The 16,624-nt window shown below is 30.8% G+C and overlaps 1 protein-coding gene across 1 annotated transcript; it reads right to left on the bottom strand.

The window, feature by feature from the left end:
* Positions 1 to 3,380: 3,380 nt before the first annotated feature.
* LOC147810100 (histone deacetylase 7-like) lies at positions 3,381 to 15,214 on the bottom strand. Its single transcript, XM_087164975.1, has 8 exons — positions 15,111 to 15,214; positions 14,577 to 14,710; positions 13,159 to 13,209; positions 12,987 to 13,054; positions 12,146 to 12,303; positions 11,486 to 11,541; positions 10,214 to 10,301; positions 3,381 to 4,996 (listed from the first exon to the last, which is right to left on the bottom strand). The coding sequence occupies exons 2-8, from the start codon at positions 14,657 to 14,659 to the stop codon at positions 4,982 to 4,984; spliced, it is 519 nt and encodes a 172-aa protein (XP_087021101.1). The 5' UTR covers positions 14,660 to 14,710; positions 15,111 to 15,214; the 3' UTR covers positions 3,381 to 4,981.
* Positions 15,215 to 16,624: the final 1,410 nt, after the last annotated feature.

Here is a 16,624-nt window from a genome sequence, read left to right as displayed (position 1 = left end):
AAAGCTTGTGCCTGCACATTTAATTTATTTTGAAAAAGAAGCCCCATTTATTTATAGGAAAGATATTGATGTTTCAAAAGATTTACGTGGCTATTTGTCTCTATAAACAACAAAACACACACCTCCCCCGGGTGGGCTCGAACCACCAACCTGTCGGTTAACAGCCGAACGAATTAGCCAATTGCGCCGCGGAGTCTGCACAGCTAGCTCAAAATCTATGTAAATGTACATTTAATTGTTAGCTTTATTATTATCAACTATTATTTACATCAGGTTTGGTTTACTACATTTTATGCAGGCTTCGAAATAAATTATAATGACAGCTTGTGCCTCCACATTTATTTATTTTGAAGAAAGAGCATTTTTCTTAAAAACCTCATTTATATATTCAAACTCCCTCTCTTTTTATCCAAACTAGAGCACGCTAGAATCCCTCAGACCTACTCATTTTTTATCGGTACTCGAATCATTATCATTTGATTAATAACACAGGCCTGCGATGAAAAAAATACAAGGGATCTGATAGCTGAACTTAATGTATTTTTTGGTGCTGAAATGGAAAATAACAATGAAAAATGTCCATCACGTCACGTTTTTTAGAAAAATTCAATTTCACTGGAATTTTTATGAAAATTGGCCATAAAAAAATTTTCATTTTTGAATTTCCTCCTTTCTTGACTGACCAGCACTCTACTTTGGTCAAATCTACAAAAGTACCCCTCTATCACTAGTTCCTGTCACCGTCCCTCTCTCTGTAACAATCTCTCTCTTCCAATAGCGTCGCGAGAGTCCTTATCTGAGTTCGCTGACCTCTCAGAAACACTAGCAAGCGTTATAGGGAGTCATTTTAAAGTTTGCTTTTTTCTGTGCGTTTCGTAAAACATGGCTTTGAGTTCCAAGACATTGTGAAAATTTCCCAGATGACTTTTGTTATACATGCGGTGAATATAGTGTAGTTAAAAATCGCATGAGGAGCATTACAGACTGTGTAAGACAACTTTATCTCGCATACTTTGACATGAAACTCGGAGATCAGGACAAATCTTGGGCACCTCATAAAGTTTGTGTGCAGTGTCTCAATGATCTAAGCTTATGGCATCAAGGAAAGAAGACTGCTTTACGATTTGGAATTCCTATGACGTGGAGAGAGCCCCAAAACCACTTTGATGACTGTTATTTTTGTTCCTGCCATGTTTGTGGGTATAACCGAAAAAATCAAAGACTAATATCTAAACCTGGCTCTCTTCCTGAACAAAATAAAATATATCGACCACAGTTGGACCATTTGCGGTGATTTGAAAGTTATCTCCACGCTTCTTGGTTAACAAGGGGGATTTATAAAGTACCCATGTTTCATTTGTGAGTGGGACAGCTGTGACAAGACTCAACATTGGGTCAAAAAAGAAAAGAAAAAAATCTTGACCCAGGCACCAAGAACGTTATTCGAAACATCTTAGTTAATCCGAAAAAAGTATTGTTACCTCAGCTACATATAAAATTACGTGTAATGAAGCAGTCTGCCAAGGCTGTTCCAAAAGATGGCAATTGTTTCAAATACCTGTGCAAAGAGTTTCCAGGTTTATCCCAAGCTAAGTTGAAAGAAGGAATATTTGTTGGTCCAGATATCCGCAAACTCATGAAGGATAAAAAATTTGAGACTAACATGACAGAAACGGAAAAAGAAGCTTGGGTTGCTTTCAAAGATGTCGTCAGTAAATTTGTGGATAATTATAAGGAAATTGTAATGAAAATGCTGGAAAAATTTAAAACGTTGGGTTGCTCCATGAGTGTAAAAATGCATTTCCTTCACTCACATGTGGACTTTTTCCCTGAAAATTTAGGAGCAGTTAGCGAAGAACAAGGGGAAAGGTTCCATCAAGATATCAGAGATATTTAGCATAAATATCAAGGAAGATGGGACAAGAACATGTTCGCTGACTACTGTTGGATGATATCTCGGGATAAACCTGAGATTAAGCATGAAAGAAGATCATCAAAAATAAGTTTCAGAGGAAAACGAGTATATACTTCAATAGAAATTTTTCTCTTTTTTTTTTTGCTTGTTTTGTTTTTTGTTTCAAACTTTCATGCACCCATACACAATATTTGTTATTCTTGGTTAATCGTCAATTTTACGTAAGTTATTTCAATAAAAACAAATTAAAATGGTATGTTGGTGATTTTCTTCTAGAAACTGATGTAACAAGTTTGAACACAAAGAACTTATTGTTTTTCTCTTGACCAGAGGTGACTTCTGCTGTCTGGTAACAGTATTTTTTATTCATTTTAACCTATAAAAAATTAGTTGATAGCTCAAAAATCAATTTTCTTTCACAAGATTAAATTTTACATAGATCAAAATGAATGAAGAGAACAGTTACCGGATAGTACATGCAAAATTATTAGAGAGAAATCCTTTCCAAATAGGATTTTAGTAAAAACATTAATATCGATTTTATAAAAAATCCTGATGTGATTGGGGAAAATGAAGGTCATTTTCGAAATCAGCACATCAAATAACATATAAATCAACAATAACTTCTCTTGTATTTTTCAAAAAGTTCAATTTCGCAGGCTTGTGTAATAGAATCAATAACTATCAATAGGTTATCGAACTTGCTATTATTTGACCAGTATTCAATCTATTAACTTTCAATCGGTCCTCGAACTCAATATCTTTTAATCCGTTCTCTAATCCACTATCATTTCATCGATAATCGAACACTCTTGTTATTTGTACTCTAATGCGCTCTGTTTTGATCTATACACGCTATCTTCTTATAGGTTCTTAAACCTACTATCATTTGATTATGAATCGAACGAAATATAATTTAATCAGCACTTGAATTTACAAACATGCTATCATTAATCGACCGCATTCTATTTCATTCAATACTCGAACCCACTTCCTTCTTATCGATCGCTAACATTTGATTAGTCTTTGAACCTACTGTCTTTTAAACAATTCTCATTTCAATGTTCGAAAACAACGCCATTATTATTTCATCATTACTTGAACAATCAATCATTTGATCATAAATTAGTCCCATTCTCTTTTTGGTCACTCCCTTTATATCGGTTCTTTAACTCATTCATAGGTGTTCGAATCTGCTATCATTTCAACAGTACAAGAAAGCACTATTATTTGATCCTTAATCGACTTTACTATCCATGGTACCTTACTCGATCTCTCTGTTATTACATTTATCTACATACTTTCTTTCGTTAATCTGCAGTCTATTAACTAATAAGAGTTTTCTAATTTACCATCTTGAGTATCGCACTCGATAGACTATTCATTTGAACACTTTTCTAATTTTATACTTGAACGCACTACCTGCTATATTTTAAACACTTTTATAAACCACTGCTCTTTGTTAAACGTAAAAACTAGAATTATTTATAGTTACTCGTACCATCTATCACAAGATGAATATTCGATCTTACATTAACATTACTTTGTTTGAATTCCCTATAATCCATATTGATGCATCTGATTAATCAATAGTACTTGATTCTGATATAATTTGTTCTGCACTCAATTATTTGATTATTAATTTCATCATTTTTTGTGCCTACTGTAATTTTGACAATTCATTAAACCGTTCCAAATACTAACTAACGTTTTAATGAGTCTCATTTGTTAAACTTTAATCAAATAACTATTTATTAATACTCTATCTTGCTCACATAGGATCAATCGAATGTTGATCGTTGTTATTATCATGTGAAATTTTTCTAAAACAATTTTGATAAACTCGAGATTTCTACTCATGTCTAATATCAAAGCAAAGCTCGATCACCCTATTATCTAAACCACTTTTTTGTTAGACACTTAAACTGATTAATTCTTAAACGGTTGCTGAAACTACCATCAATTAGTAATCTGCCGCACATTATTTGATCATTATTTAAACCTCGACTGTTAACTTTTTAAATCACTTTCTAATGTTAATCCTATTGACCGTTTATTGCTATCATATGTTCATTGTCGAACCTATGATCAATTGAGTACTTGTACTAGAAAACCTAACTTATCCACACATGTGAACTAATGACATGTGCACTAACTAATCTTAATGAGCAAAAGGGCGTATTAAAGTTAAGTTTCTCTACATAAGTAAGAATGTTAATTAACGATGTTAATTATCTACCGCACCGTATCGCACATCGAATTAGTCTACTTTTATTTATCTTGCATTTTTTGTTTGTTTATGTATTTTATTATAACGATGTTATATGTATGTTTTGTGTACCTGGCAACTTTGATGAATAAGTCTATGTTCTACATGTACTCTACTCTGTGTAAGTATATAGGGAAAGAATTTAAATCTTTGTGAATGAACTTATTATGTGTTACTGAAGAGATACTTGATGAAGTTGACTAATTCGAAATAGAATGGAATGAACAGCGGCTAACGTAAAATATTCCACGTTTCGTTTAACCAATGCGGATCGAGATACGCACACTACGTCACTTGCAGGTATACCATTGAAGAAACTCTCTGAGTGAAAGAATCTTTTTAGAAAGAATTCAGAATTACTTACTTATTTAGAGAATTACTTACTTATCCAATTTACCTAAGCATTCTTGTTTTCGTTGTGAAAGATGACACTAACACAAAATATATTTTACTTACATCAACTGGTTTAGTATACACAATATATCATTTTATATAATATATAATATATCACTTTTTTAGTTATTATAACCTAAAAATGGCGGAACATATCCGGCTCCATCGTGTCAAACGTATGAGATAAATGTCAAGCACAGATCCAGCTGACTCTGAGCAAAATACAAAAGTTGTTTTTAAAATTCTCTCTGCAAATTTTTCCTTAATGCGATTCGAAAGCAACTTGCCATTTCTGTAGAATTTCTTCTCACTTTTAACAATCTTTTTCAAACTTGTTTATTTTCCATTGAATCCCTGTGTTATTCTGTATCCTTGGAGAGAGAAAAAAAACTGGAGATCCATCGTCAGAGTGGGATTGCCTAGAACAACACGAGAAAAGTTTCATTACACCCTTTAAGAACTTTGGAACAAAAAATGCACTAATGGAGCAATAGTATTTTCATCACCATTGAAGTTAGATTGTGTATAAAATTTTCCTTATTAATTAAAAAATGAAAAGATATTTGGTTGAAAATCTATATTTCCGTTATTCATCTATTTGAATAGACAGTTTTAAAATCCTCGTTTACTTGAGTAGAAAACAGTGGTCTTCTGAACGTGGACGGAATTCGGGAATATCTGAACCCATATCTATATTAAAATTTTAAAGTTTGTGTTTGTTTTTAATATTAAAAAGTTCCCTAGTAAATATACAAGAATTACATCTTAAATTCATCTTTCTTAAAATTTCAAATAGCGTACAATTGTATTAGAACATTTATATTTAAATAAAATGAGATATATTTTGCAGTATTTCAAACATAACCAAAAAGGAAGGTTAACTATTTTGATAGACAGTCAGATTGAATTCAGAAACTAATGTTTTCATCTTTTTAAACACACTTTACTTCTGTACCAGCTATAAATAAACTAAGGCTCTAAGTTATTTGCAACTTGAACGGTCTACAGGTCTTAAAATGAGAGAACGTTGTAAAAATGAGCTAGTCATAATGTAAAAATAAATTTTTAAAATGCCCTAAACTAGCAGAAGTGTTTTAAATTTGAAACAAATGGCTCGTGATTGCTCAGGGGATAGAGCGTTCGCCTTCCAATAATGTGAACCGGATTCGAATCCCAGCGATGTTTGGTCAATACGAATTCCGCATCCGGCTTGCACCGACCACAGTGATGACGTAAATTATCCTCAGTGGTAGAAGGATCAAGGGTTAGAGTCCCTTTTCCGTCAGGCTTACCGTGGGAGGTCCTCGTGGTCTTCCTCTCAATATAACGCAAATGCGGGTTTGTTCCATCAAAAAGTTTTCCACGAAGGAAAATGTCTCCTAATGCTTAAACCAGTAGTTCCCTTTCCTTCTGGATTGGGTTCAAAATTACGAGGCTAAGTAGTTGAACACTGATTGTCATGAACCCTTCCTATTATTTCAACTGTCTTTATTATTAGTTTCAACAGTTTTTATTATTAGTTTCAACAGTTTTTATTTAGTAGAAGTCGAGAAAAATCAAAATGAATTAGTTTAAAAAAAATAAATTGGTGACAAGAATAAATATTTAAATGGGGGGAATTAATATTTAAAAGGCTTTACTTAAGCGTAAAATTTTATTCCTATTTTCGTAGACGGGTTAGAATCCCAGTCTCTCGAGGTCTTTCTCTCCATGTAACGCAAATGCGGGTCCTTCTCAAAAAGTCTTTCACGAAGGCAAATTTCACCTAATACCTGATCGAGGAGTTCTTCTGAATTGGGTTCCAAATTGCTACGTAGTTGAACATCATTAGTCATAAACCCAAAAATTGGGTTGGTTATTCAACGACGGTTATAAAAAAAATATTACGTCATTTCAAAATGTAAGAAAAAGTGAAGGGGTACATTGTGTGAAAATCAGTTCTGTTTTCTAGTGGACAAATTCTGAATTACACTTTAATAGTAAAAAAAGAATGACCCTACCATATTGACGAATTGTTGTTAATTTTACAAACAAAAGCAATTTAATAATATTGGATTCAATCAGCCTGATTCAGATCCAATGAAATACTATTTTTCCTTTAATAAGGATTTTTTTTAAATATTTCCCTAAACATAGGGATATTTCAGTAAACGTCAAAAACGAGAAAAATTTAATTTATTCGGGTGAGAATCACGCGAATTCCAGTAGTTTTCCCTAAAAATCCAGTAGGGTTGGCAGCTATGTGTGCAGGAAAAAAACGGACCACTTTGAAAAACTTTTGACATAATGATCGGATCTTAACGGTCAAGGACCCAAACATAATTGTTAGAGAAGGTGACCTCGAATATACTAATTAGAGCAGACAATATTTTAAGTTACGAAATCAGACATAAAAACGCATTTTCCCCGAATAAACATACCTTTTTTTCAACGGATTCGCGTTTTTGACTCCCAAAATAAAAATATTTTTATTATTTTTAGTAAATATTTGTTATTTGTTATTATTTTATTAAATGATAGTTGAAAAGATTCTAAATAGTTAAATACATAATACCTTTACGCTATTTCAAAGCCAAATACAAAATTTAAAAGAAATCGGCTGAATTTAGTTCTTGAGAAATCGAAATAGTTTTAAAAGGAGACGATAATTTGATTTCTATATTCAGCCGATTTCGCCTTTACAACCTTTACATACCTTACAATTCAATTTCCCACTATATTAATAAGCAATGTTTAAAAATAAAATATCAAAAATTTTCTAACATTTATTTTTTACATGGAATTATCCATGGAAGAACGAATTTTACATTTGTGAGCAAATTTTTTTTAATTCGCTTAAAAAGGTTTTGAGACATGCGAAATACACAAAAAGTAAAATTAATATTAAGGGGTACAAACTTTGGATCGCTCTCCTGACCAAACTATCGGGATCATATTTCCTAGATTGCGGCTACCCCCCTGTTTTGGGGTCAGAAATCCCATACCCTCCAACTGCTACGGAATTTCCGTAGTTTCAGATATCTTCTTTTCCGACGGTAGCAAAACTAATGTCTTAACATTTAAAAAAAATTAATTTTAGCGTAACTTGTCCACTATTACTTATAAAAGTGCAGGCAATATGGCTAGATTCTTAAGTTCTGATAAAAGTTTTATGAGAGATCCATTTGCTTTAAAAATTTCTACTTTGGTTCGCTACCACTAGAAATAATTATTTTCAAAATCCTCATAAGTTGGAGGGTATGGAAATCCGAATCCGCTGAAAAAGAGGTATTTTATTTTAGAGAAAGTGCGTGTTTATGTTTTTTCATTTTGTAACTTAAAATATCGTCTGCAATAATTAATTAGCATATTTGAGATCACCACCCTCAAACTATTAAGTCAACTCAAAAAGTCAAGTTGGCAAAAAGGAATTTTTAGTGCGCAAAAAAGTTTTTTTGAAAGTGTCCTCGTAGGAGCAAACATTGCATGATAAAATCTTAAATTTCGTTGCAAAATACTAGATACTTTTTAAAGCTAATAAAAATCTATTTTAGCCGTAATTTTATTTTCATTTTGGTTAAAAAAAAAATTCTGGTTAACGATTTTTTTTAAGGTTAATAATCATCTACAAGGGTTCAGCGTTTCGAGGCAAAACTCAAACTTGAAGTTTCTAGGTCAAATATTAGCTAACACTTGCCATAAAATTGTTACTTAAATTTTTTTTTATAGTTTAACGTATTTATTAGCGATGTATTAAAAAGACTATCAATATGGAGTCAAAATTCAAACTTGTGGTTTTTATTGTTTGAAATTAGGTAGAACTTGTGCTTTTCAGGAAAATTTTTTCGTTTTTTAGGGATGCAATTTTTTTCTGATGATTTAACGTAGAAGTACCAACAAACTACTCACGAAAGTAGTAAAGTGGCAGGCAGACCCATATAAATATTAAAATTTGAGTTAGTTTTTCCTATTTAAAAAATCCCTTGTCAGAGATGCCAACTGCTCCGGACACGCCAAAATAATTAAAAAAAACGGTAAATATTTACCAAGTTAATTTTGAAAATATTTGACTATTTTTGATTGCTTTTTAAAAGGTATAGCATGACATAAGTACTATAACTTGGTGAATTATATAAGCCTACGAATTATTTATAAATAGTGGTGGATAAAAATCGACTAAATTGAGTTTATTAAACCAAGAATCACAATTGATATACTACCACTTCAAAATATATATTTGCTGTCCGGAGCAAGTAGGCATCTCTGCCTTGTACAAGAGTTAAATACAAGAATTAAATCTGAAATACATCTAGCTTAAAATTTCATATACGAGTAGCATACAATTGTATTCAAACATTTATATTAAAATGGAATATTCACTAATTCAAAAATAACGAAAGAAAAGTTAACTATTTTGATGCACTGTGAAATCGAATTCAGAAACAAACATTTTCATTTTTTTTAAACACACTGTACTTCTGTACAAACTGTAAATAAATAAAGGCTCTAAACTATTACAACTAGAACTGTCTACAGGTCTTAAAATGAGTGAATATTGTAAAAATGAGCTAGTAATAATGTAAAAATAAACTTCAAAAAATGCACTGAACTAGCAGAAGTGTCTAAAAACGCAAAACATGGCTCGTGATGGCTCAGGGGATAGAGCGTTCGCTTTCCAATGAGGTAAACCCGGTTCGAATCTCAGCGATGGTAGGTCGATACAAGTTTCGGCTCCAGCTTGCGCTAACCACAGTGCTGGCTTAAAATATGCTCAGTGGTCGATCGCGTCTGGCTAACCGTGGGAGGTTTTTGTGGCTTTCCTGGCCATGTAATGCAAATGCGGGTTAGTTCCCTCAAAATGTCCTCTAGGAAGGCAAATTTTGCTCAATACTTGATTTCGATCAATACTTCGCTCAATATATCCAATATCCAATGCAACAATCGTGGTAAAAATGTCATTAATAACATTAGTTGTAGAAAGAGTCATGGAAGCTCAGGGGATAGAGAGTTCACCTTCCAATGAGGTGAACCGCTTCCGAATCCCAGTGATGGCTGGTTGATACGAACTCCGGCCACAGTGCTGACGTGAAAAATCATCAGTGGTAGACGAATCATGGGTTTGAGTCCCCTACCCGTTAAGTTAACCGTGGGAGGTGTTCATGGTTTTCCTCTCCATGTAACGCAAATGCGGGTTAGTTCTATCAAAAAGTCCTCCGCGACGACATATTTCACCCAATACTTGATCCAGAAGTTCCCTTGGCATCCGGATTGGGTTCAAAACTTGAAGGCTACGGAATTGAACATCAGTAGTCGCAAACGCAAACTTGGGTCGGCTGTTCAACGACGGTTATAAAGTAAAATAAAAATGTAAAGCAACAAATAAATAAGTGCCGATCTCGTCAAAATTCGGGCTTTACTCATATGTTATGTAAACTCATATGTTATGTAAACTCATATGTCATAAAAACCAATAAAGTTTATCGCTGAATGATGAGCAGCTTGAATAAATTGTCGATAATTTCAGATTCTCAAAAGTGGTTACAAATAGATGTGGTCGCTACATAGAGGTGATCTTTCCTGGATGCTTCACTTTTCTTGTTAAAATAAGCACAACAAAGATATTTTTCTAAAACATTAGTTTAACAAACAAATCTTACCCAATCAAGAATGAGTATCTTCTCAAACTTCAGCTTTTCTCTTAGCTGTTTCGCTGCAATTGCTACAGAATTAAAGAAGCAGAAACCCCTGTAATATTAAAGAATGGTGTAAAAATTTAATCTTAGTTTATAGAGAAGATTCATTCTACTTTTATAATATAGAAATATATTAAAAATTTTGAAGGGCAATGTAAATGAAAATGTTTTAATTACTATTATTTATTTATTTTTTAAAAATGCTATAACTAGGCTATAGCTTTTTTAAAAATGCTTTAGCTTTGTGAAAGAAAATATTAAAACAATTTCCACAAATATATCCCAGGCAGTTTTGAGTATATTTAAATTTAGTAAAACATTAAAAATAGATTGATAAACTAATTAAAATATTGTAATACATTTTTAAACTTTTTATGAGGGCATTAATCTTTTGTGCTAAATTTAAAAATTATTTTTGTAGTTACAAACTGGATAAAAAAAGTGCAAGAAACAAAACATGATGAACTCTCAAAACTATTTACAAAGTAAAGTATTTCAAGATTAATATACGCTATTTTTAAGAAGTCCACCAGTATCTAGAATTTGTTGACAATTACCATATTACTAGTTGAAGTCATAGTCTTGTATGAAATTGCTTTTTTTTTATTTCCTAGAAGGTTTGAGAAACATTTCTGTAAAAAATTCTTTTCATGAAACAATCCCACTGTTTTTCCTGTCTTGAATAGAAGTCTCCATGTAAAAATGAGAATTGCTCTCTTACCCTAATCCCCCTAATTACTTTATTCCCACTTAAATTCAAATTATATTTCCTTTATAATTTTAATTTATGAATTATCCCTTTATTTTAATAGCATTTTTTTTTAAGTTAGAGACCAAACCCTAGATTTTCATGCATGGCATAACTTTTTTTTTTATCACTCTGATACTTTTCTCTCTCTCTCTCTCTCTCTCTGGTACTCTTTCTGATACTTTCATGAATTTAAGACGATAATTTTAAAATAATTATAAATATTAAAGTTTATTTTATTGTATAGAAAATATGTAACACGATAAATTATCTTTGTTAGAGTGATGACTGTAATATTGCTACAGGTTAATTAGATATCTGCATATAAATGCATAATGCAATTGATTTTGGTTAAAGATAAATGCAATTTATTTCTGTTAAAATATATCTTTATTGTAATCTATATATTGTTATATGATATATTTATACGTTATTATTATACGATATGCATATATATTTCAATAAAAAGCATTCAAGGAAAAACTTACATTGCTTCTTGATGTTCTGCATGATGTCCAGGAGGACGGACGATAGCAAAACCATTCTACAAATAAATAAAATATTTTATTGAAAAAAAGTAGACTATTTGTAGATTTATATACAAATCTTGTAAAAAAGACTAAACAGAAAATATACTTGGAAAAAACATCAATTGATCTTCGAAGCTTCTTATATAAATTATTTTAAAATATCAAAATAAGTATTTCATTTAAAAAGTGCTGTTACCGTTAAATCTGTTACTCTCTTTCACCAAACTGTTTTAACCAACGGTTTGGTGCTTTTTCCCCTTAGTTAAACTATGTAATGATGAAATTATTTGTGCTACTGCATTTTATTGCTAAAGTCTTCAACTCCTCAGTAAGTTTTGTCCTTTAGTGACTTAAAGTATCCCTAAAAGCTTTAGTCTTGGAAAAAAGTAATGTTTGAAGGAGAACGAAATTAAATATGCAAAGAAACAATGTAAGAAAAACAAAATTATTCTTATAGAAGTAATGAACAAATTAATTAGTTGATTTAAAAGATGTAGCAGAGCAAAACATTTTCTCAAGGTTATTTATATAGTAACATTTTGCTGTATGATGATTGATAATAAGCTTATCATTGTATTGCATAACTATCAAGCATTAAAATATAGATATTAATAACACCTCTATTTCATCTGTTGCTACTTTCATGGCCAATTCAACAACACATCCAGCAGCCATTCTTGCTGCACTTGCTGTGTGTAGATCATTCCAGGTTGTGCCAGAATCTACACCAATGCCACCACAAGACAACATCACAAAATTCTTCATTGGAAGATCAGCTGCAATTTATTAAATATTAAACTTTTATTTTTAATTACTATTATCATTAAATTATAAACTTATAAAAGTCATTTGAAGTAAAAGAAAAGTTTCAAATTACATTAAAATCAGATTTTAAACATTTTTTTAAAATTTTCATTTTAAATTAAAAGGGTTACAAACAATAATTTCAATTAAATAAAATAATTATATTATTCAGTTTCTTAAATTAAAAATCTATAATTTTATACCTATTTAAACTGAGAAATGTATTTCCATGCAGTTAGAGGTTAAGTAGTTCTTTATTGAAAAAAGAAAAGATTTATATTTTAAACTCATATAGTTTGCCGATACAGAATGTTATTGCAGAAGTAAAACAGTGCTTAAATAATTAAGTTTCAGCTTCATGATTATCTTTCATTCAATTTTTTATCTTGTTAAGTTAATTAAAGTTAAATATGAACAAGAAATTGTTTGAAACAGACAAAAGAATTGGATGATTTGGCTCTTTTTATTTTAAAATTTAAACTTAATGTACATCTCGGTGAAATTTAAAAACTGTTAAAAAAAGTATTTACAACAATAAACTGTTTAGTTTCACCATATATTGTAATCTAGTCTTAATATAACGAAAAAAAAATTTCAACCTTTGTATGAATGAATAATCATAAAACTGTTATCAAAACAAAAACCATTTTAATACCTAATTTGCTGGCATCAAGTTTCGGTCGATTCAAAGGATTGGCCCCAAATAAGAGAGTATATGATTCACTAAACAAGCAAATAAAAAGAAAATGTAATATTTTAATAAACTGTAAATTTAGGATTTAATATAAATTATAAAAATGCACATTAAAAGTTTTTTCAAAGCATACCTATGACAAGACTGGATTACTTCTAAGTGTTGCTTTCCTGGATCTGATTCTCTGGAAAGAATAGAACAAAGTTATCATTTAAAAGTTTTTAAACACTGAGAATGAATAAGAATTTATTTTATAACATAAAATGTTTCCAATTAGAATATATGTCATTAAGTATTACAGAAATTTAATTACATGTAATTGCCTGTATTTTGCCTACTTTCATAAATTTACAATGTGATTGAATTCTTTTAATATAAGCTTGTTAAACTTATAACCTCTGTAGTTCTAATGATCTTACATTCCAGTCTTCTTTAAATCATAATAACATCCTTTTTTGAAATAATTAAAAATTTATATGATTACATACCTCAACAATTCTATTTCATTTAGGCAAAGGAAAATGTTATTTATAAAATGACTGGTTATTGCAGTAATTTAATAATTAACTTATGATTAAAAGAAATTAACATTACAGTTTATGCATCATATAGCGAGATATAAGATTTTAGAGATATAAAAATAGCATATTTTAAAATATAGCTATCAAATTTCGTTCAAGAATGCTTTAGTATATTTTTCATCGAAGTTGCTAAAAAAGCTTAAGCTCTTCAGCATCTTGCAAAAGTGAAACTGTTTTCGGAAGCATTAAAAAATATATATATATAAAAAATGAATAATTACATTTCCCCCTCCCAAAAATGGCATACATTTGTTAATACTTTTCTATTTATTAAGTTAATACTTTTCTATTTATTAAGTTAATACTTTTCTATTTATTAAGTTAATACTTTTCTATTTATTTCTATATACTAAGTTATAAGGATACTTTTGAGGAATTAAAATATGGTTAACTGTAATAATTAGAATGCAATACAAAATATCCAAATACAAAACTCCTCAATAAAGGCAATTTTTTAAATATGACCAGTATTTTGTTCACATGAGTCTATTTTTTATGACACTCAGTCTATTTGAGTTCTATCATGGAACTTTTTGTATTTCTTTAAACTCCTAATATTTGTGGATTCTCCTTAGGTAAGACTTTTCTTATATTTTTATCTACACTAGAATTTTCTCTTGAGTTAATTTGATTGATTAGATATCCAATGAGTTTACTTTTGTATTTTTGGCAATGATAAGATTTGTTTAGTATAGACAAAGGCTATTAAAAACACCAAATGAAAATAAATGCAAATATTGTGAACATGACAAAAAATTAAGTTGAGATCTTTTGACTATTTTGAGCCATGGGATTTACTTATCTGTATTTGTTGCACCATTTAATTTTACATCGAATCATTAAATAATTGCATAATTATGAAAATGTGGCATTGTAAGATTATGAAAATGTTAATGGACAAAAATAAAAATTATGTATTTATTTGTTTTATATAAATGAGATTTCTTTAATATTCGAAATTGCCTCTTACCTCGCATCTATTAAGGAGACTGGTTTCCTGTAACCTTGCCCATATACTTTGTAGGGGACCACCATGTTCAGGATGATGAGCATTGTTACCACAATCACATTGATGTTTTAACATTAAACTGTCGTACACAACACCTGTTAAAAAGTTAAATTTAGTATTTTTTTTTTTAAAAAAACAGAGCTCAAACTATTAAACAATAAGGAGTCGCAAATAAATACTTAAATGATTAAAAACAAATTTGTAATCAAATCATTTACAAAGTCAATCAGAATGAAGGAGGGATTAAAATCATCAAAAGCCAGTTTAAATAGAGTTACTGGAATGTACTTGCCCTTCATTAATAACCAGCTTTCAGCTTCATTCTCAAATAACCAAGGTTTTTTTATAATTTTAATCCATCCTTGATCTAATTTGTTAATAATTTATCTGATTTCAATAGCTTGTTTTTCTTTCTTTTAAGTATTACTCTGCAGTAGCCAGAATGTTTTTAATATAATTTTTATAAAGTTATTCTTTGAAGAAAGAGGTTTGCACCTGATGAGGAGAAGGCGTTTCCTGACGACTTCCAATCGGACTAAGAGCAGCAACAAGAGGTTCGAGACAGAGGCCTTCCCAAATGATGCCTGATGTACAGGTACCTATAAATGATCAACTAAAATCAGCTTTTTTACACATATATATTGAAGTATGTATTTCTTTAATTATAATTTTTTTTTATATTTGTTTTCAATTCATGAAGTTAAATAATAGAAACATTGGAGTCATCTAGTTGTGAAACCGGAAAAATTATGAATTAAACATATCAATTAGCTTCAATAGGAATATTCTCTCACTTCTAAACTTTTTACGAAATTTTTTAATACAGCAGATATATTCTTCAGGCTTTGTATTAAAAGCAACAGGTTTTGCATCTAGAGCAGTGTTTCCCAACGTGGGGCCCACGCCCCACTGGGGGGCAATTCGATTGTTAAGGGGGGCAGTTCGAAAATGGACAAGACAAGAGTTTTACCTATTTGCTCCGGGCCATTTAAATACAATGCTAGATTTCGGTGCCAACATTGTAAGAAAAAAAGCAAATTCTTAAATAATTGCGGTCAATGAATATTATAAATTCGTTTGATGAGACCAAAATATCAACTGGGTTTTTGGCGTCGTCAAGTTAACTAACCTCCCTGCGGCATATGGCAGGCTCCGCGTAGACCCCTTGACGCTTTAAAATTTCGCTAAACAATGCAGTCGTTCGCATCTGAATGGCCCGTCGCAACTTCTGTAGTGTTTCGCAACATTCAGTGATAGAAATCAATACCATACTATGTCTTTTATGCCTGCAATGCAACAGTAAAGTATTTATTTACTGCTCACACTTCAACCCATAATTGTATTCTTGAGGCTAGTTATGAAATTTCTTTATTCATCGCTAAATTTGGAAGAAATCATACTATAGGAGAGAATTAAATAAAACCGTCAATATCAGCATTTCTTAAAACGGTTCTTGAAAAAGATGTAAAAGCTATGCCACTCAATAACAATACTGTTATCAGAAGAATAGACGAAATGAGTGAAGATATTGAAAAACAACTTGTTGACAAGCTAAAAACAAGAAAATTCTCAGTGAAAATGGAGGAATCAACTTTGATAGACAGTGCGGCAGTATTGATAACTTACGTAAAATATATTGATAAAGGGCATTTTGCTGAAGAAATGCTGATTAGAAAGCACCACTTCCTCCAAAGATATTATATAATAAGCTAAAATGATATTATATAATAAGCTAATATGATGGGCAAGAAAAATTGCTACTTAAAATTGATGAAAGATGAGAATCCATAAATGATTCTTGTGCATTGTGTTATTGTATAGGGAATAAAGTTGTGCATAGGGAAAACTTGGTAGCGTAAAACATCTCGCCTGCTCTAAATGAAGTACTTACATTCAGTAATAAAGTGTATCGATGCTATTAAAGCTAATGCCAAATGTGAGCTCCTCTTCAAGCTGTTTTGTGAAGAACAAAATGCAGACCATGTGAGACTTTTACTTCACTCTGAACT

Source organism: Parasteatoda tepidariorum, chromosome 5, assembly GCF_982258835.1.
Source record: "Parasteatoda tepidariorum strain Cologne lab strain chromosome 5, Ptep-v5.0, whole genome shotgun sequence".
NCBI classification, from domain to species: domain Eukaryota; kingdom Metazoa; phylum Arthropoda; class Arachnida; order Araneae; family Theridiidae; genus Parasteatoda; species Parasteatoda tepidariorum.
Note: the sequence above shows the minus strand (reverse complement) of the source record. Positions and strands in the feature narration are given on the sequence as shown.

Bases quoted from the DNA above. Each gene is read 5' to 3' on its own strand.
- LOC147810100 (XM_087164975.1), bottom strand. From the start codon at position 14,659: ATGCTCATCATCCTGAACATGGTGGTCCCCTACAAAGTATATGGGCAA. The intron at 13,210-14,576 runs GTAAGAGGCAAT...TATTCTTTCCAG, and splicing joins GTCTCCTTAATAGATGCGAG to AGAATCAGATCCAGGAAAGC. The intron at 10,302-11,485 runs GTAAGTTTTTCC...TTAATATTACAG, and splicing joins GCAGAACATCAAGAAGCAAT to GGGTTTCTGCTTCTTTAATT.